We start from the raw sequence: 17815 nt of genomic DNA on the forward strand, positions 1-17815 counted from the left end.
TGGGGAGTGTCAGAACTCTACAGGTGTTACACACAAGTAAAGTATTGAAGACTTTTTTTTAAAAAAACAAAACTTACCTGGATTATATTTGCCTTAGGCTTCTATATTAAAAAAAAAAAAAGAAAGAAAAAAGAAAAAAAAAAAGCTTCAACAAAGCTTTTTTTCCCAACAAAGCTGTAAAAATGCAAGCAACATCCTTTCCAAAGCCTTTGTGTATACGTACATCTATGCACATGCACTTTTTTCTTGGCAGAAGGAGCGATGTCAGAACACACACAGCGGGATGCAAGACGTTCATTGTGTTTGGTGTGTGTGCATGCAAGTGGTTCTTTGAAAGTGCAAACTGCTGTGTGAGAGGCGTTGGAACCACATGAAAGGGCTGCAGCTTGGGGGCAGAGCCGTCAGGAGGGTTCTCTCCAGCTTTTTTTTGGCTTGAGCTGTCTCATGAATGGAAGGTGGTGCGCTGCCTTCGGGATGCAGTGGGGAAATCTCTGTTCTCTGGAAGATTCTTGCTTCCCTCCTGAAGTTGCCTCTTGGTAAGGATGCTGCATGCCTTGTGCTACGAGCCGTGGGGCCTCTCAGCTGGAGCACGCAGGAGCACAACTGAGCTGTTAGATTTAGCACGTGTTTATTATCTGTTGATGGGTAGTTAGCAACTGTTATTAAGTACAAACCCAGTATTTTTGAGTGTCTTTATGCAAATCAGATTCTTTAAGATGTGAACTGTGTAACCAGACCAGTTTCTAAGTTTTTAATGAGACAAGTGTCTAAGTTCTAGACACTTCTTACCTGCTTAGAGCAGTTTAACAGCAGGTGAGCAGCAGGACAGTGCAGTGCCTGTCCTGTTTCTTCCTGGGGCTCCTCGCCTTGCATCATGCTGCTTCTGGGGCGTTGCACCATGTTATTTTGGGTACCAAAGTACTGTAATGGACTGTCAGGATGGGGATGCTCGGTGCTGTCCGCCACCACTGGCTGAATCGAGTTGCAGTTTGTGTTAGCCCAGTCCTGCAGTGGGCATTGATCCTGCCCAGAAGGCTGGTTCAGCGAGAAAAGCGCTCAGGAAGCTGGCACCCGGCGGTCCTGGTGTGCTTCTGCCCCTTCCCCAGCTGCTCTGGCCGTGGCACCAAGCCTGCATCATCCCAGTCCTTCCTGCCTTGGGCTCAGTCCCTCAGACGGACGAGCAGTGTAAGAGCCAGCAGAAAACCAAGCAGGTGGCTTTTCAGCAACTCGTACCCCCCAAGACGCAACTGTACCAGCAGTGCAGGTGACGGGGTGTGTTCCTGTATAATTAACGCTAATGATACGGACGGGGGTTTATTTATTACAGGGCAGCTGCCCGTGCTAGCAGAGCGTGCGTGAGCAGCTCTCGATGCTTCCCGGCACTGGGATGGGGGGCTGTGGGGCCGCGGCATTGCGCTGCTGCTCGGGGGCTGAAGGCAGCCAGGCTGCCCTGCCCGGGGGGCGCGGGGCTGGGGGAGGACGCAGGAGGTGGGTTCAAAGCTGCAGAGATGCAGGACACGACACGCCGGGGGGCGGGGGGCACCCACGCTCTTGGCTATACCGGGCCTGGCACAGGGAGGTCTCCCCGCCCACGGCCGGGTTAGGAGTCTTGCCCCATAAACGGTTTTTCCCGTGTCAAAAGGATTTGGCAAATTGAGACCCAAATTTGTACTGACATGACAACAGCTTCAGGCGAGTCAAATCTCGTGCCGGGGTTACATCAGGCTCTCAGGCTCTCCAGGACCAGGCATTTCTTGCGAGAAGCTCCTGACCCTCGTGGTAAAGTTGAGCCCTGGGAGGCTGGAGGCCTCGCAAGACCACCCTAGCCTAATCGGGGGCTTTTTGGCTGCTAGGAGAGGACCCAGTAAGGTCTCTTGTGTGCGTGGGTCCTGCTGGGCCACAGGCAGGAGTCTGGCAGGCTCAGGAGCAAACTTTTTGGTGGCCGGTTTCTCTCTGCGGAGCCTGCCTGTGATGGGTTTGCGTGGGCGTCTCTGCTGCTTCAGCAGGCGTTGCCGCCCTTGTCTGCTGGTTTGATGACTGGTGCTGAGCGAGGGGTGCCGATGGACAGACTGAAGGGCAGATGTCTTCAAATCCACTTCGGTGAGAGAGGCCATCAGAGGCTGAGTTCTGCCCTTGGCTCAGCGTTTTGGCTCTGCTGTGCCCCTCCTTTCCCACGCAGGCTCCAGCACCCCCTGGCTCTCACTGAGTACCCCCGGGAGCAAGCAGCTCGCGGCAGCCTTGTGGTCGTCTCTCTGAGGGAAGGCTTCAAAGGCAGGGGCAGCAGCGCTGCACTGGGAGAGGAAGGGCTGTAATTAGAGCTGCGATCAAGGTGCAATCAAGGGCTTGCTCGTCCTGCCCCTGCTCATACGCAGCCCTGCCTGTTTCCTCCCACTGCCCAGCATGAGTCCAGTGTTCACGGCTGTGCGGCACCGCTGGCAGCCGAGGCGGCTCTCCTCGTGGTGTGGATTGGCAGTGATCTGGAGAAGAGGAGGAAGAGCTGGACTCCCCGAGACAACCTGCTCTGCTCCTTCCTACCGCCTCGCAGCATGGCAGACGGATGGCAGCAGGTTGGGTCCCCACGGCTGGGGTGCTGGCTGGGCTCCTGCCTCTGTGCTGGAGCATCCTAGAGGTGTCTGACCATGCTCAGGGCTCCGGAGAGCAGATGGGGACAGGGGCTGCCCTCGGTGTGTCGGGTGGCCTAGCCGAGGAAGCTGTCCGTGCTGGCAGGAGCTGGGCTCCCCGAGTCGGGTGGCAAATGCCCTGGGACGAGCTGTGTCCAAAGAGCTCCAAGCGTAGCGGGGCCTCTGTGTGGCAGCCGGCGTCTCTGGGTAGCAGCAACGCACCGGAGGAATCGGCCCTGAGAAAGTCTGGAAAAACAATAGCAATTGTTCTCTGTCTTTGTTCCCTTCCCTCCCCGGATGTTGCGGCAGAAGGAGCCGCGCTCGGCGCCTTGCGGGTGGGCAGAGCGAGAGCAGCTGCTGCTGCCCCTGCCCCTGCCCCAGTGGCACGCTGACCCGGCAGCCTCTGCAAGCTGGAGCCCAGAGGCGTCCTTGTAACGAGCAGCCTTTTTCCTTTTTCCAAGAAATGGGCTTGTTAAAATGTGCGGGGCCTCGGCACCAGACGGTAAACATGGCACCACTATTTCCAAAGCCTGAATCATCGCTGTTAGAATAATGAAAGCTGTACACAGGGGCGAGCGATGGCATCGGGCCACGATTCTGTTTGTCACAGGGCGAGATGTTTCCTTGCGGCTACAGAGCCAAGCAGTGCGGAGCAGTGGTGCAGGCGGCGTGGTCCCAGCCCCACGCCCAGGATCTGGTGCCTGGGCTGGGAAAGCTCTGGCGGTGCTGGGGCTGGTGGCACCTCCACCTTTTCCTACCCCCTGGGGCGACCCAAGGTGGGCTTTGGGGGACACAGAGGTGCTGTGCCCAGCACTTGCTGCACTGCACTGAGCTCTGAGCAGAGCTCCATGTCCCCTTTTCTGTCCCTGCGGGTCCTCGGTGATCCCGGGCACCTGGGGACAAGTCCCAGGCCTTACCTGGCTTGGCTTCTGCTGTCGGTTGCTGCAAGCTGGAGCGTGTGGTCAGCTGCTCGCTGCCCACATCAAAGGGCTGCGGGGAGGCGAGTGCCCAGCACTCCCTGCGGGGTGGCCGCGGGGGATCCCTCTGTGCGTGGGGAGCAGCCCCGGGGCGCAGGCGTTACCCCAGGCAGCCCGTGGGGAGGTGCAGCTCGTGGGTTGCTCAGCCAACCCCTCCTGCTCGCATTTCCCCACACAGAGCATTTAGGTTAGCTGCTGCTCCTGGCAGAGGAAGGCTGGCATGTTCGTAAAACCCTTCCCTGCCTCGCCTCGCAGCTTGCAGGTGTGTGCTCCGCAAACCCCAGGGGTCTCGGGGCCAGCGCCGCTGCCGAAGAGGTGCAGAGCTAGGACCAGGGAGCAGCAAATGTGTGATGGGAAAGCTTCACCTCCTTCCTCACGGCCTCTGGTTATTCCCTTCTCAGAGAGACCCTCGCCACGGTCAGAGGCCAGGAAGGCTGTCGTGTTGCAGGCAGAACTGCCCTGTCCCCATCATACCCCATCATTGCCTCTCGGTCCCCCCTGGTTATTCTGCCTCCATGTGGAGCCAAGACCTACAGAAACCACACGGAGAACCGTTTCCGTAACTTAAACGCTCTTAGTCACTCATCTTTGGTGACCTCTGTTCAAGTAGCAGTGATCGGCCAGAAATGTTTGTGGTCCTGGAGGTGGCTCAGCCCCTGGCAAGGAGCCTGGGTCTGCTGGGGAGAGCGAAAAGGGGCAGAAAAAGGGAAAAGCCACGGTCAGTGAGGGGCAAACAAGGGATCAGGCTGTTTGTCCAGTGTAGAGGAGAAGCAAGGGATGAGTGCTCTGTGCTGGGAAACTGCCAGCGAGACGCGCAGCGCTGAAGCTGCTGTGGGCTTTTTTGATGCCGTTCCTAAAAGCGGTGTCTTTCACAATCTGCCTGGTCCTTTACCCAAACTTTCCTGGGAAAACCTCTCCAAAATTTCTGGGAATTGAGTTTTTCACAAAGGGGTCAGGTTAACGACAGTTGCGGGTGCTGCACGATGCTGACAACTTTACTGCTGCGGGGATTTCTTCTGGGAACTCGGTTCAGAAGAAGGAGCGGAGCTCATGAAGGAGGACTCCTGCCCTGGGTTTCCTCCCCTATCTGCTTGCTCCTGTTTGCTGCTGCTTCTCCCCTGTTTGCTTGGTGCCCCCCACGGTTTGTGGAGCACCTCGTGCTGCCCGACCTTGGCTCAGCTGCAGTCAGCCAGGAGCAAAGCAGGCGCTGAGCAGCCAAGTGGTGCCTGTGGCGGTGCTTAAAGCTCCTTCCAGCACCAGAGAACTGTGGTGTGAGGAAGTAAATGGGAGCTGCCGAAACAGCGTGAGGGGTCTCCACGTGTGCTGCAGCAGGGCTTTCCATCCCATGGCGTGGCCGAGGAGTGGGACCCTGTCCCTTTATTCAGCGTCACCACCACAAGCTCCGGTAGTGCTGCTGGGTGGCTGGATTTGGCCATGCCACTGAGGCGTGATGCTCAGGGGTCCCTCCGGGTTCTGCCATGGCAGTGCCCTTGCATGCGCTGCATTTTAGGGAGAAAGAGCTCTTGCCACATGTCGGGATTAAAGACTGAAATGTAATAGTAATCCCCGAAACGTGGCTGGTGTCTGCAAATAACAAATGAGCTACAATTGTGGAAACGCAGAAGCATCATCCCGTGTGCGGGGCCTGGCGGTGATCGAGGTGCCCTCCTAGCCCCGTCCTCTGCATGTAAGCTCTGCTTGCTGCGTGTTGTCTCCAGCCATGTTTCTCAACCTTTCCTAATCCAGGGACGGCCAAACCTTTTTGGGAGAAGTCCAAGGATCATTTTGTTCAGAGCTGCCACATGGTTTTATTTACCGCCCATAAGAACTAGGCAAATGTCTTGCTGTTTTTCCTCCTTTCTTCCATCCTCCCTTGGTTGTTTGTGCGCGCAGGAATGTGTGCACACTTAGAGACAATTTTGCAGACTGCTTCCTAACGCTGCTGGGACAAGGAGCAGGTCCTGGACCAAGCGTGGCTGTGGGCTTCTAGAGGTGGCCCCGTGTCTGTGTTTAACATCACGATTTGGTTTCTGTGGGTCAGCCCATGGCACTTCGCCCGCTCTCCTCTGCTGTGCAAGGTTCCCAAGGCCAAGAAGGGTGAAACCCTTTAGGACCACCAGTGTCCCTCTTCTTGCTGCCTTCAGACTCAAGCTTCGGGGCCAGCCCTGTTTGTTAGCAGTGCGTGGTTGAAAAGCAAGCCCACGCCGCCGGGCTCAGTGCTGCCTTGCTTCTCCTTTACGCTGACAAACAGCGATTTTTCTTTCCCAGGAAATTTTTCTTTTCCAGAAAGAATAAAATTTCCCAGGAATTTTTCTTCCCTAGGAAGTTCCTGGGTTCCTCCGCTGCTGGAGGGCATGACCTCGCGTCTGGAGCTGTCCCCACCGACTGCTTTTTGCCCAGGGATGTTCTCAAAGGTGGCTGCGTTCCCTTGGGAGACAAAACCCTGACATTCCTGCGGCGCTGGGGCCGTGCTGGTCGGTACCAGCAGGAGCTGTGGTCCTTGGGCAGCTCGCACAAGTCCCACTGCTTATGCAAGTCCCCCGCCAAGGGTGGTGGGGCCATGCTGCCGGCTCCTGGAGCCGTGCTTAACTGGACACATGTGTGCAGGCTCACGGCGTGTGGCGGTGCCGAGCCGCCTTTGTGCCAACCTGTCGGGAGGCTGGGGCTGGCAGCCAGCGGTGCCTCTCCTCTGGATGGAGCTGCACAGGCAGGATGCCCTAAATCGGGGAGGGGAGCACCCCTGGTGGCACGCAGACAGAGGCGCCCGGGACTTTTGGGCAGCTCTGGGCACGGGGCAGCTTGTCGCAAGGCTTGGGGCCGAGGTGCGTGTTGGTGGGTACAGCTCTGGCTGTTCCTCCCTGACAAAAGCCTGGGTTTTGCAGAGCGGCTCTTTGTCATTTTGCCCTGGCTGTCAGCTTTCTATTCTGCCGTTTGCCTTGCAGGAAGACTTTGGGGGGGGAGGGGAGCTAATTTCAATTGTTCAGAGGATGGAAGTAACTTGTTTTGTGGCTAGAGAAACCGAGCAGAGCTTGCTGTGCACAGGGAGTTTTTCCACTGCTGTCTCTTGTTTGAATACTGTAACCTCGAGGGTTTCCAAAGTGGTGCGTGGCGCGTTTCTGCCTTCCTTGCTGCAGATCTGCTCCTGGTACCTGGCTGTGGGCTGGGAGCTTTGTGCTGGGCATGGGCAGAGTGGCCGTGCATCAGCTGCACTGGGGGAAAAATCCATCTTGTAGGGTCTGGCTTTTTTTTGGGCAGGGTGGGGTGGACTAGAGGGGGTGGTGGATCTCCCCTGTACAGGCTGGGATCTTGCTCAGAAAGCCGGGGGCTTTTGGGTACAACAAGGTGCCCACCTCGGCCTCCACAGGCAGGGGCGGCTCTCCCACCTCTCCCCACGTGACCCCAGAAAAATGAATCACCAAAACCGAAAGGAAGCAAAGCAAAGCAAAAAAAAAAAAAAAAAAATCCCTCTCCAAAGCTGCCTTCCAGAGGGTTGGGCAAAAGATAAAAGCTCCGCGAGGAAACAGGGCTCCTCCTCTCCCCCCGCGTCTTGCCATTTAAATGTCTGCACGCAGGCTGAGCCCACACTGCCCTGCAGCCTCCTCGGCAGCCCCAGCACCCGGCGTGATGCCCACGCAGGGGGACGCAGGAGATGGGCGTTAGCCCCCGGCCCACAGCGGCTTGGCCCTGAGGAGTGCTCGCAGCGGCCCCGTGGGAGGACCATGCGAGAGCACCGGGGGCTGTGAGCATCCATCCATCCATCCATCGCAGTGGATGGACCCCCTGTGGCCAGCCCCCCCATGTCGGCCTCGCTGCTGCTCTGGGCCGTCCTCCTCCACTGGGCCTCCAGCGGGGGCCTTGCTCGGGGCGGCAGGACGTGGCAGCACTGCACAGGTAGGAGCTGGGACCGGCGGCACGGGAGGGCAGCTCGGAGGTGTTAGTGGGAAATACCGGGGGGCTTTCAGCTCGCCGTGCTGCTGGAGCAGCCCCCAGGAAGCGCGCTGTGCTGCAGGGTGCCTCACACCAGGCACATTCAGATATCCCTGCGGGCTGTCTCGGGGTGACGGATGCATCCTAAGCCCTCCTGGTGGCAAAACTCCTCCGGGAGGTTCCTGTCCTGTCCCTCCAGCCATGGAGCCGCTGCTTCCACTGCACCTCCCGCACCCTCAGCCAGCAGCGTCCCACATCCCCCAGGTCTGTGCTCCCGCTGCAAAGCATGGTCCCGGTGGCTGCTGATCGTTAGCGGCAGCTGATGTGGGAGGCAAATTGGGACTCACATCTTTGGTTTTAGCTGGAAACTGCCTCAGTGAGGACACGGCCCTGCCCGCCTTCTCCAGGCACAGCCTCCAGCCTTTGGGCTAATCCCTTCCGCCCTTGGGGCAGCCTGAGGGATGCTAAACCTCTCTGCAAACCTGGGCCTGAATTCAGCTTGTGCTATTTGCTGGAAAAAAAAAAAAAAAAGAAAAAAAAAAGATCATAAACCGTTTGTTTCCTGAGAGCCGTGCACTTTTTTCTGGTCCTTTCTGAAGCGAAGTGCCCAGGGAGGGTGTGCTTCCCTACCCCGGCTGTTTCAGCCCCACTACGTGTCCAGCCAGCTTTGCTGATGGCTCCCTCCTGCTTGGCCTCCCCTCCGTGCTTAAGCAGAGGGGATTTTGGTACAAACAGGGACTAAGGGCCCGCGAGCTGGACGCATGACAAGGAGAGGGTCACTGCACGGACCAGCTCCTGGCAGGAACGCGCTCTGCGTGGAGGCTCGGAGCTGCCTGCTCCCCAGCTGCGTGCAAGCAGGGGTTTGTCTCCCAGTGCTGTTTTTTCATCTGGGTGGTGCCCAAGGGCTGTGCGTTTTGTTTTCTCCTCTGGGGAAAGTATAATTATTTAATGAGAGCTTTTTGCATCCGCTGGGGAAGTGCCTGTGTGGGGCTGGGGCAGGGACTGCTGTGCCCCCTGCCTTGGGGACAGGAGCAGGAGCCTGTTCTGCCAGCACACTCGTGGGCACTTCCCTGCTCTCCCGGCTCTGGTTGTGGGCTCTGGTGCCAGCTGGACAGATGGGAGCAGAGCCCTTGGAAGCTCGCAGAGTGGGGATCAGCACATGGGATGCTTCACGCCATCGAGACCCCAGCATGGCATCCCGCCTGTGGGGTGGGGAGGCCAGCCTTGGCCCCTGCGGTGCCGCGGAGCACTGTAGCCAACGCTGGACATAGGTTTGCTGCCCTGAGCGAGCAGGGGAGCCCAGGGCAGGGCAGGACGGCTGGCACAGCCGTGACGTGTCCTGCGGTCTCTCTGCGTAGACCTGCGCCCGCTGGACATCCTCTCGGAGGTGGTGCCGGCCGGCGGCCTGGCCCGCGGCCTGCGGGTGTTCCAAGTGCAGGGGGTGCGCGGCCTCCAGCTTGCTGCCGCCTGGCCCCGGGCCTTGGGCTTCCCCGCCTCACGCCTCTTCGTCCACTGCGACCACTTCCCTGAGGAGTTCTCCATTATTGTCACCCTGAGAGTCCTCGACGTCCCCGCCAAGGTAAGTGCTGCCACTGGGGGCCGGGACCGGCCCCTGTAGTCAGGTGCGAGGCCGGGAGAGGAGCGGGCAGACCTTCCCCGGCCTCCTCCTGCAGAGGAACGAGTACATCTTCACGCTGATGGCCGAGGAGAGCCCCAGCGTGCTGGTGGGTCTCCGCTACGCGCCCAGCAAGCTCCACTTCCTCTTCTGGAGCCAGGAGCGCTCCAGCGGCTGGCAGACCCGCGTCACCTTCCGCAACGTCTCCCTGGCGGACAGCCGCTGGCACACACTCGTCCTGGCCATCTCCGGCCAGTCCTTCTCGCTGACAGTGGACTGCAGCAGCCCCAAGGATGTGTAGGTCGGGGGCAGCTGCTGGGGGGCTTGGGAGAGAGGTGCTGGGGGACACACAGGGCAGGAGGTGCTCTGCCAGGTGGTTGTGTCCCCCCCCGCCACCACAACGTTATCATCCTCTGCCTGCTGCAGGGTGGTGGAGACGCCGTTTCCAGCTTCTCTGTCTGTGAAGAGAGCCAGATTTTACCTGGGCAACAGGAGGAGAAGGAAAGGCTTGTTCACGGTAGGTGTCCCTTGTGTCACCAGGTCGCTGCGGGGCCAGCCGCAGGACAGGGGTCCCCAGGCAGAGCAGGGAGCAGGTGCTGTGCGCGTGGTCGCGGGGAGACCTCTTGGCTGGCAGCCCGTGGCCTCCTGGCTGCACGGACTTGATGGGACAAATGTGCAACAGCTGGTGGCACGGTCTCGTTGATATAAAAATTACACCTGGTCCTGCCTGGTTCTGAGAAGTGGTGGCAGCAAAAGCCTTCTGCAGCTAACACAGCCCCTGCCAATGCTCCAGCCATGCCAGCTGTTAAACTGCCCAGGTCAGAGATTTTGGCACGTAACAGTAATCTGAGAAACGTGCATGAATCACACCGAGTCGCAGCCCGGGAAGGAGGGAAGCAAACAGGAGCCTGGGGGGAAGCTCAGGTCATGAACCACCAGCAGCTTCCATTTCCCAGTCTCACGGGACTCACTCCTCGTCCCCCTGCTCCCGCTTTCCTAGGGTCTGCTGAGGCAGCTTGTCCTGCTGCCAGGAGCCGATGCCACCCCTCGGATATGCCCGGCTGCAAATTTTGAAGCAGCCACGCTCTCCATCCCCGCTGTTCTCCAGGACGTGCCGGTGAAGTCAGCGAGCAACGAGGTGCTGAAGTACCCGTACGGTCAGTGCTCACCAGCAGCGGGTGCTCGGGGCGCTTGGTTCTGTCCTGTTTGTGTTGCGGGGGGCTCGTCGCATGCAGCAGGGCACGGAGCAGGAGCATTTCCTAAGAACCCTGTGTCCCTGGAAGTCTCCCCTGGGGATAACAGAGAGAGATCGGGGTGTCTTGAACTCGGGAAGAGGAGGAGGAGAAGCCGGGTAGCTCTGGGGGCAGGTGGGCACCACGGTGGGGTGAAGGGGACTGGGGTCCAGGTGAATCCAGCCTGAACAGGAGAGGTGAGACTCGAGCCCCCCCGGTAACACAGTGGCCATGGGCTGCTGGTGCCAGCAGCACCCCGGGTGCCAGCAGCTGGCCATCTGGCTCGGGGCCGGGATGCTGTGTCCCCTGGTGCCCACCGGGATGTTCAGCCTGCCGTGTGTCTTGGGGTGAGCATCATCCTTCCTCCATCACATGTATTAAGGGTGCCTGCCTTGCTCCTGTTTGTGCCCAGAGACTGACATGAAGGTGACCCTTGGGTCCCGTCCACCCTGCACCAAGCAGGAGAAGGCGCAGTTCTGGTTCAACGCCCCCCGGAGAGGGCTGTACCTCTGTGACGGCAGCACCTGGATTTCCATGCTGGAAGGTACTGGTATGCCATGCACGATGCTTGCCGGGAGGGAGGAAGCTCTTCCAGCATGAGAGGAGCAGAGATTCACCCTCGGTGGCACCGGGGAGCAGGAACCAAGGACGTCGACAACCAGCAGGGTGATACAGTGGGGTCGTCCCTGCATGCCTCTCCTGTCTGTGCCTTCATCAGTACTTTCAGTGCAGCTCTGGATTCACTCGCATAGTGTCTGTGCTATCTGTCCGTGCTGTGCTGTCTGTCCGTGCTGTGGTGTCTGTCCCTCCCGGTCCTTCTTGGGTCAGTCTGCCCGAGCAGGACAGCTCTGGCCACCGGGTGCTGTGCTGCACATGTCTGGGGTGCTGGGCTGCTCCCTGCTGCGGGTCCCCAGTGCGTGAGTGCTCCTGGTGCCGAAGTGCTCGCGTGTAAAGGGGAAGGAGCAGAAGGACTCCTCAGCCCCTAGAGATACCGGGGCGAGCAGTGGGAAGGTGACAGTGGCAGGTCCCCATGTCCTTCCAGCCCTAGTGGCCTTGGTGCAGAAAATAGTGGGGCAACACTGGAGCACCCAGGCCTTGCGGGGAAGGGGATGGCCTTTGTCTGAAAATAAAACTCATATTTCACCCGCATGCTCACAATTACCAAAATCCGTCTCCAGACAGTCATAGAATATCCCAAATTGGAAGGGACTCACAAGGATCATCACACAGGACTACCTAAAAATGAAGGTGTATGCGAGGGCATTGTTGCTTCTTACACTGCAGCAGCCTGGGTGCCGCGACCACCTCGCTGGGCACCAGCCTGGCCAGGCTCCGGCGTGAGAGCATGGAGCAGGAGGCACAGAACATCTGAGCCATCCTTTGAGTTCTCCTTTCTGTTCTCCTTTTCTAGCCAAACAGCGGCTGGACTATGTGGAGGAGCACCAGAGCCTGGTGACCAACTCTGAGACAATGGGCATCGAGGTCTTCACCATCCCGAAGGTGGGACTCTTTGCGGCCACTGCCAATCGGTACACCCCCCCTGGGTCAGCCATCTACAAGTGGACTGACGGGAAGTTTGTGCCCTACCAGAACATCCCCACCTACCAAGCTCAGTCCTGGAAGTATTTCACCATAGGGAAAAAGGTGAGTCTGCCTGGAAGGTTGTTTCAGGGCTGCGTCAAGCTGCAGGTGGCCCACGCTGGCTTCCCTTCACCTAGCCCAGGGCAGACCTGTGTCTCAGGCATGGTGCAGGGGTAAATCCTCATCTCCCGTGTCTTTGACAGAGTCACGCTGATGCATGTATTCAGCAGGTTAGGGTCCATCCTAGGGACTGCCCCCTATTTGCTGAGGCACAGCTGCACCCACCCAGGCCACCGTCAGCCCCCGATGCTGGAAGGATCTTCCATTTTCTGTGAGGTCATCCCCTTGCAAGGAGCTCCAGGCCAGCCGAAAAAACATCTGCTGAGAGCTGCAGGGCTCCCAGGGGAGTTCGGATTGTCCCTACCCTGGTACCACCTGTCCTGGCCCTGTCCCCACATGCCTACTGGCTGGCTGCAGGGCTCTGCTACGAGTCCTGCCTCCGGGCGTGGTGGCACCAGAAAAGGGACCTTCCTGGAGATGCCCTGCAAGGATCTGGAGCTCTGGAGCAGGGTTGGGATGTCTGGCAGCCAGTAGGAGGCAGAGTGGCCGGTCCCCATCCCTGGGGGGGCTGAGCCCCAGCCCAACAAAGCCCCTGGGCCTGGCAGGGGTCCTGCTTAATCCAAGGCACGAGAGAGGAGCAACAGGCAGTGAATTGTCACCTCCCTTTCCCTTGCACCTCCATCTCGCCAGGGCAGCCTGCCTTCCCTCCCGTCCCCTCTGATCACAACCCCCAGTGCACACAGGAGCCTGCTCCTCCCGAGGCTCCAGCTGCGTCCCAGAGGCTGGGAGCCCACAGCAGCAGTGGGGAACGCAGGGGGAGATAGAAAACAAGGGACCCATGGGCCTGTGGGGAGCAGAGGCACCTGAGGGGATCCCATGTCCTCGCTCAGGGGCAGAGGAAGGGGTTTGTGTTTACTTCCAGAGAGCAAGCTTAGGAGAAAGCCGTATTACTTTCTTTCTTCAAACGTTTCTGGCTGTAGTTTTGTCCTTTCAGTGGAAGAAGCGCCAAACACCAGAAGCAGCAAAAAAAGGGTTTTTCTTTGGCCTGGAAAATGTTTATTTCAGGGCACCATTATCATCTTTCCTCTTGTCATTTTACCTGTGATTTTTTCTTCTGAACAACCTTTCCCCGTGGGAAGCCTCCCAGCCCATCCTCGTCCTGCCTGTGCTTGTATGTGCCCCCGTGAGAGGAGAAAAACAAGATGTCCTGGCTTGTTATTTTTCAGATCTTCCTAGCAGTGGCTAATTTTGAGCAGAATGACAGGGGTCAGGAGTTCTCTGTAATATACAAGTGGAGCCACAGGAAAGAGAAATTCATCACCCACCAGAGGATCACCACGCACAGCGCTAGGGACTGGGAGGCATTTGTCATTGAGGGAGAGGCTTTCCTCGCAGTGGTCAACCACAGAGAAGGTACCCAGCCCTTATTCCCTACCGGCCCGGCTCAGCTACCTGCTCGGGGTGACACTGGGGGCCATGGCCCATGCCCCCCCCCCCCCAAGGGGAACCATACTGGAGAGCATCCTCCCGTTGCTGCAGCACGTGCAGCCAGAGCTGTGGTGCCCCTCAAGCAGCCCAGCGCCTTGGAGGGTTTGCCTTGTGGGTGCACAGGGGAAGCCTTTGCTGCTTCCCTCTCAGGGCCGTGAGGTGCTCTGGGCTGGGGCAGGCATCCCGCACTGTGGGGGGTGAATGGGTCGGTGCCGGGGCCCTGGCTCTGCAGGATGGCACCGGCCTCGTTTGGGTCCCGGGCTGGTGGCACCCCCAGTGTTGGACCCCAGCGCTTAGGATGAGACCTGCTGGCACAGCAAGGCCCCATGGGGGGCTGTGCACATCATGTAGGGGTTAGGACCATCGTGGCTGAGCCAAGCTGGAGCTGTTCCCTTCAGGAGCTGGAGTTCAGCCTCTGCAGAGCTGCCTGTCATCCATGCGGCCATTTCCTGCAAACCCCATTCCCCCCGGAGCCCTTTGTGCCCCATTCTCTTCTGTTGCAATGAGGATCACCCATAAACCCTATAAACTTGTGGTCCCGCTGCTGCTCGCTCCCAGACACACCAGCGGGGCCTACAAGGGCAGCGGTGCTGAGTGAGCATGGGGTGAAAAGGGACCAGTAGGGTCCACTCCTCCTCCTGGGATAGGGCCAGCTTTTTGTTAGAATAATAATAAATAAATCGGTAATGATTAGGCTCTGGCTGGAGCTTCAGGAAGTTTCCAGGCAGAAGACAGGGAGATTTTTAGCTTTAAAGCCTTCTGGACCTCACATGGGCACGACGTTAGGACATTGGAGCCGGATGGAGCCTGCCCTTTGGTCTTGGTTGGCTCTGTCTGGGGCTGGTGCAGTCTACGTAAATCAGCATGCAGAGGTCCCCAGGGGCTTCACAAAGAAGTGTGTGTCCCCCCCCTGCCCCCCATGTTAGTGTCATCCCAGCTGTGGAACCCTCCCAGCTGTGTGAGCTGGCACCCGAAGGCTGCTGGCAGCCCCGGACATTTGCCCCTTGGGGACCAGGGGAGGCCTGGCTCTGCTGCTTGTCACCACGCCAGGGGCAAGTGGAGATGCCCCCAGCATCCTCTCCTCAGGGTGTGAAGGGCTCCCACGCGGCAAGGCTGGCAAATATTGCCTCGTCTGACCTGCTTCTGCGTCTTTATTCTATTCTTTCCTCACTCTGCATGTCCTTGTCTCCCCCAGGGAATAACCACAACATAGACAGTGTGATATACAGGTGGAACCCCCAGACTGGGCTCTTTGAAACCAACCAGACCATCCCTACCTCTGGTGCCTACGACTGGGAATTTTTCACCATTGGGCCATATTCCTTCCTGGCCGTGGCCAACACATTTAATGGCACATCCACGAAGATCTACTCTCACATCTACATCTGGCTCCGTGGCTCTTTCCAGCTCTTCCAGTCTATTCTGGTAAGGTCACTCACTGGTCACACACTGCTTCTCAGTTCCTCTCTGGGTTGAGACAAGCCAGGGAATAATTTTGGTGGCTGCTGCTCTTTAGTCCTCTGAAAAGGTAGCAAGAGTTTTCCACTGGTTCTCCCCTAGGAATTGACCAAGGGAAGTTTGTCTTTTTCCTTGGAAGGTCTTAAGACCGGGTAACATCCCCACTGCACCCCTATCAGGTTCGCCACACTTCCTAGCGTGCTTAGCTTGCAAAAGTCTTGTCCATGCGATGCTTCTTGGGCGGCTTCTTTCCCCTCAGACCTTTGGTGCTGCCGACTGGGAGGTCTTTCATATCGGGGACAGAGTCTTCCTGGCTGTCGCCAACAGCCACAGCTATGACAGTGGGATGCCGGTGCCCTCTAATTTCTATGCCATCAACTCCTCCATCTATGAGCTGAACGTCACGGCCCAGATGTTTGTCAAATTCCAGGATCTCCTCACCTACAGGTACCTGTGCAAAGAGCCGGGGTGCTCCTCAGCCCGTGGTATTACTCTGAGCACCCCAAACTGCATAGGGGTCTCCTGGAGGGCCCAGAGAGTTCACGGGGGCTTGCATGCTGCTAGAGCATGAAACTGATGGGGAGGGCAATGGGAGACGAGGCCTGGGCACTGAATCCCAGCGGGAATTAAGGGAAGGCCCTGGATTTGAGAACAAGGATGGATTTCCTTTCAGGAGCAGCCTGGGAAGACTGGGGTTTTCTGTGCATCAGCAGCAGTCTGGCAGCACCCTGTGGGAAGGACCTGTCCTGCTTACAGGGACATGGTGCTGGGCCATTGCCCGAGTGTCCTCAGCCCCTGGGCTGTGGCAGAGAGGTCGTGGTGGCGGGTGACACGGCCAGAGCAGTGGTGGCCCTGCACAAAAGCTGGTACCAACCTGCCCCGCATCAGGCGTGATGCAGGAGAGCACCCAGCTTGGGTGTCTTGGCTAAGGACAGTGCAGGGGGAGCCCTCTGCCCCTCTGGCCTGGCTGGGGCCAGACCTTCCCATCCAGCCCTCCCGGGGGACCTGCTGGATCTGAATGCCTGGGGAGAAGCAGCGAGGCTGGGGCTGGGGCTGGCCAGGTGCCTGGGAGTGGGGTCAGAGCAGGGTGGCAGGGCTCGGTGTGGGGTCGACGCATCTCACCCACCTCTGCCTGCTTCCATCCCCCAGCGCCCTGGACTGGGAGTTCTTCTCGATGGGGGACGACTCCTTTCTGGTGGTAGCAAACTCCTTCGACGGCTTCACCTTCTCTGTTAACAGTATTATCTACAGGTACTGCTGCATGGCTGGGGCAGGGCGAGCTCTCCGCCAGACCTGGGGGCAGCAGGAGGACACGGGCATTCCTGTCCCTGCCTGAGGGGCCAGGTCCCAGCCTCGTGTCTGCACTGGCCGGCCAGGTGCAGGACACCCCACGGGGAAGGCACAGCTGCGGGGATGGGCGGGTGGCTCTTTGCTCTCCTGGAGGGAGCGTAGGGAGGGTGCAGGGGGAGACAGATAGGCCTGCTCCCTGTCTCTGCACAGGCTTCCAGGCAGGAAAGGAAGCCCTCACCCTGAAGCAGTGGATGGAGGTGGAAGGTGCCAGGCTCCAGGTTCAGCTTTACTGCCCACTTTTAGTGTCCCTGGAGCTAACTGCCCTCCCCGTGCAGGTGGCAAGGCTATGAAGGCTTCGTAGCAGTTCACCACCTTCCCACCGTTGGCTGTAGAGACTGGGAGGCATTTAACACCACCGAGGGCTCCTACCTCATCTACTCCAGTGCCAAGGAGCCACTTTCCAAGGTGCTGAAGCTGAAAACCACATGAGGTGGCCGAGGTGTACTCAGCTCCTTGCCGGGACTGGGACGAGCAAGGGCGTGGAAGTGGGAAGACCCCAGCCCGGGACAGACGAAGCCCAGGGACAACTGCAGCATCCACCCGGGGACGGCTGGCTGTGTGTGCCACAGGGCAGAGAGGAGGACAGTAGCTGCCAGGCTCTGCAGCCTCCAGCCAGGAGGGTCCCAGAGCCCTGCTGTCACGGCCAGAGCTCGTGCAAAGCCAGGGAAGAAAAAGCCTGAGCAGAGCATGTGCTCTTGGGTCGGGCATGTGGCAGCGGGGAGGAAATGACGTGGGAGAAGGTGGGGGAAAGTTGGCTTCAGCTTGCCTCTGGCTGCCTGACACCAGGGGCCCCAAAGCTGGCGAGGACCCCCATGGCCCCACGCAGCACACTGGCCTCATGCCTGGGCTGTCTCCGGGGGTCCCTCTCCGCACCACCGCGCTGCCGCATGGTGCCTGCTGACCCTCCCCTCCACCGTGGCTGCTCTCGGTTGTCCTCGCTGAGGGACGTGTGTGTGTTGTACAAACCCACAGACCTGTTGTACAGCTGCAGCTGGCAGACAGAGGCATTTGTCACGGCCCTAGGTGGCAGGGCAGGCGCGCTCCTGGGCACTCATCCCAAGGGTTTTGTGGGTGTGTGTCGGCATGTTGCTGGCCTCCACCGCCTTGTCTGGTCCTTACACCCCTGTGCGCAGGGTTAGGGATGCTTTTCCTTGCCTTTATCTGGGGTGATCTATTGCTTAACCAGTGCTCCAATAAACTGCGTGCACCCACCCATGAAAGCTGCAGGAAGTTGAGCTGCTCTGCCCACAACGGGGGTTCATCCTTTGGTCCATACAACCCCTCCAGGTATCCTCGGTCTCTCCTGGGCTCTGCAGGATGCCTGGGGGCTCCCAGGGCCTCACGCAGGCTGCAGGGAAGACGTGAGGATGGGACCCAGCTCATGCCTTCTCCTGCTTCCTCCTGAGCATCCCCCAGCCTCCCCAGCCCCAGGTCTCCTGCTTGGGCCTCCTTGTTCGGGTCTCCTTGCTGGCCTCCCCAACAAGGGCATAATGATACTGGCTACCA

At 58.9% G+C, this 17815-nt stretch overlaps 1 protein-coding gene across 2 annotated transcripts; it reads left to right on the forward strand.

The window, feature by feature from the left end:
• Window positions 1-7080: 7080 nt before the first annotated feature.
• On the forward strand, window positions 7081-17520 carry TSPEAR (thrombospondin type laminin G domain and EAR repeats). Of its 2 annotated transcripts, none has more exons than XM_040567136.1 (12): window positions 7081-7489; window positions 8884-9104; window positions 9199-9437; window positions 9567-9657; window positions 10141-10297; window positions 10785-10916; window positions 11784-12016; window positions 13240-13426; window positions 14697-14926; window positions 15219-15406; window positions 16109-16210; window positions 16585-17520. In XM_040567136.1, exons 1-12 carry the CDS (start codon window positions 7396-7398, stop codon window positions 16736-16738), a joined length of 2028 nt encoding a protein of 675 aa, XP_040423070.1. In that variant the 5' UTR covers window positions 7081-7395; the 3' UTR covers window positions 16739-17520. The 2 variants fall into 2 exon arrangements, with proteins under 2 accessions (XP_040423070.1, XP_040423071.1); XM_040567137.1 differs by having other exon boundaries at window positions 7103-7489; window positions 9301-9437.
• The last annotated feature ends 295 nt before the right edge of the window (window positions 17521-17815 follow it).

Source organism: Cygnus olor, chromosome 9, assembly GCF_009769625.2.
Source record: "Cygnus olor isolate bCygOlo1 chromosome 9, bCygOlo1.pri.v2, whole genome shotgun sequence".
Taxonomy (NCBI): Eukaryota; Metazoa; Chordata; class Aves; order Anseriformes; family Anatidae; genus Cygnus; species Cygnus olor.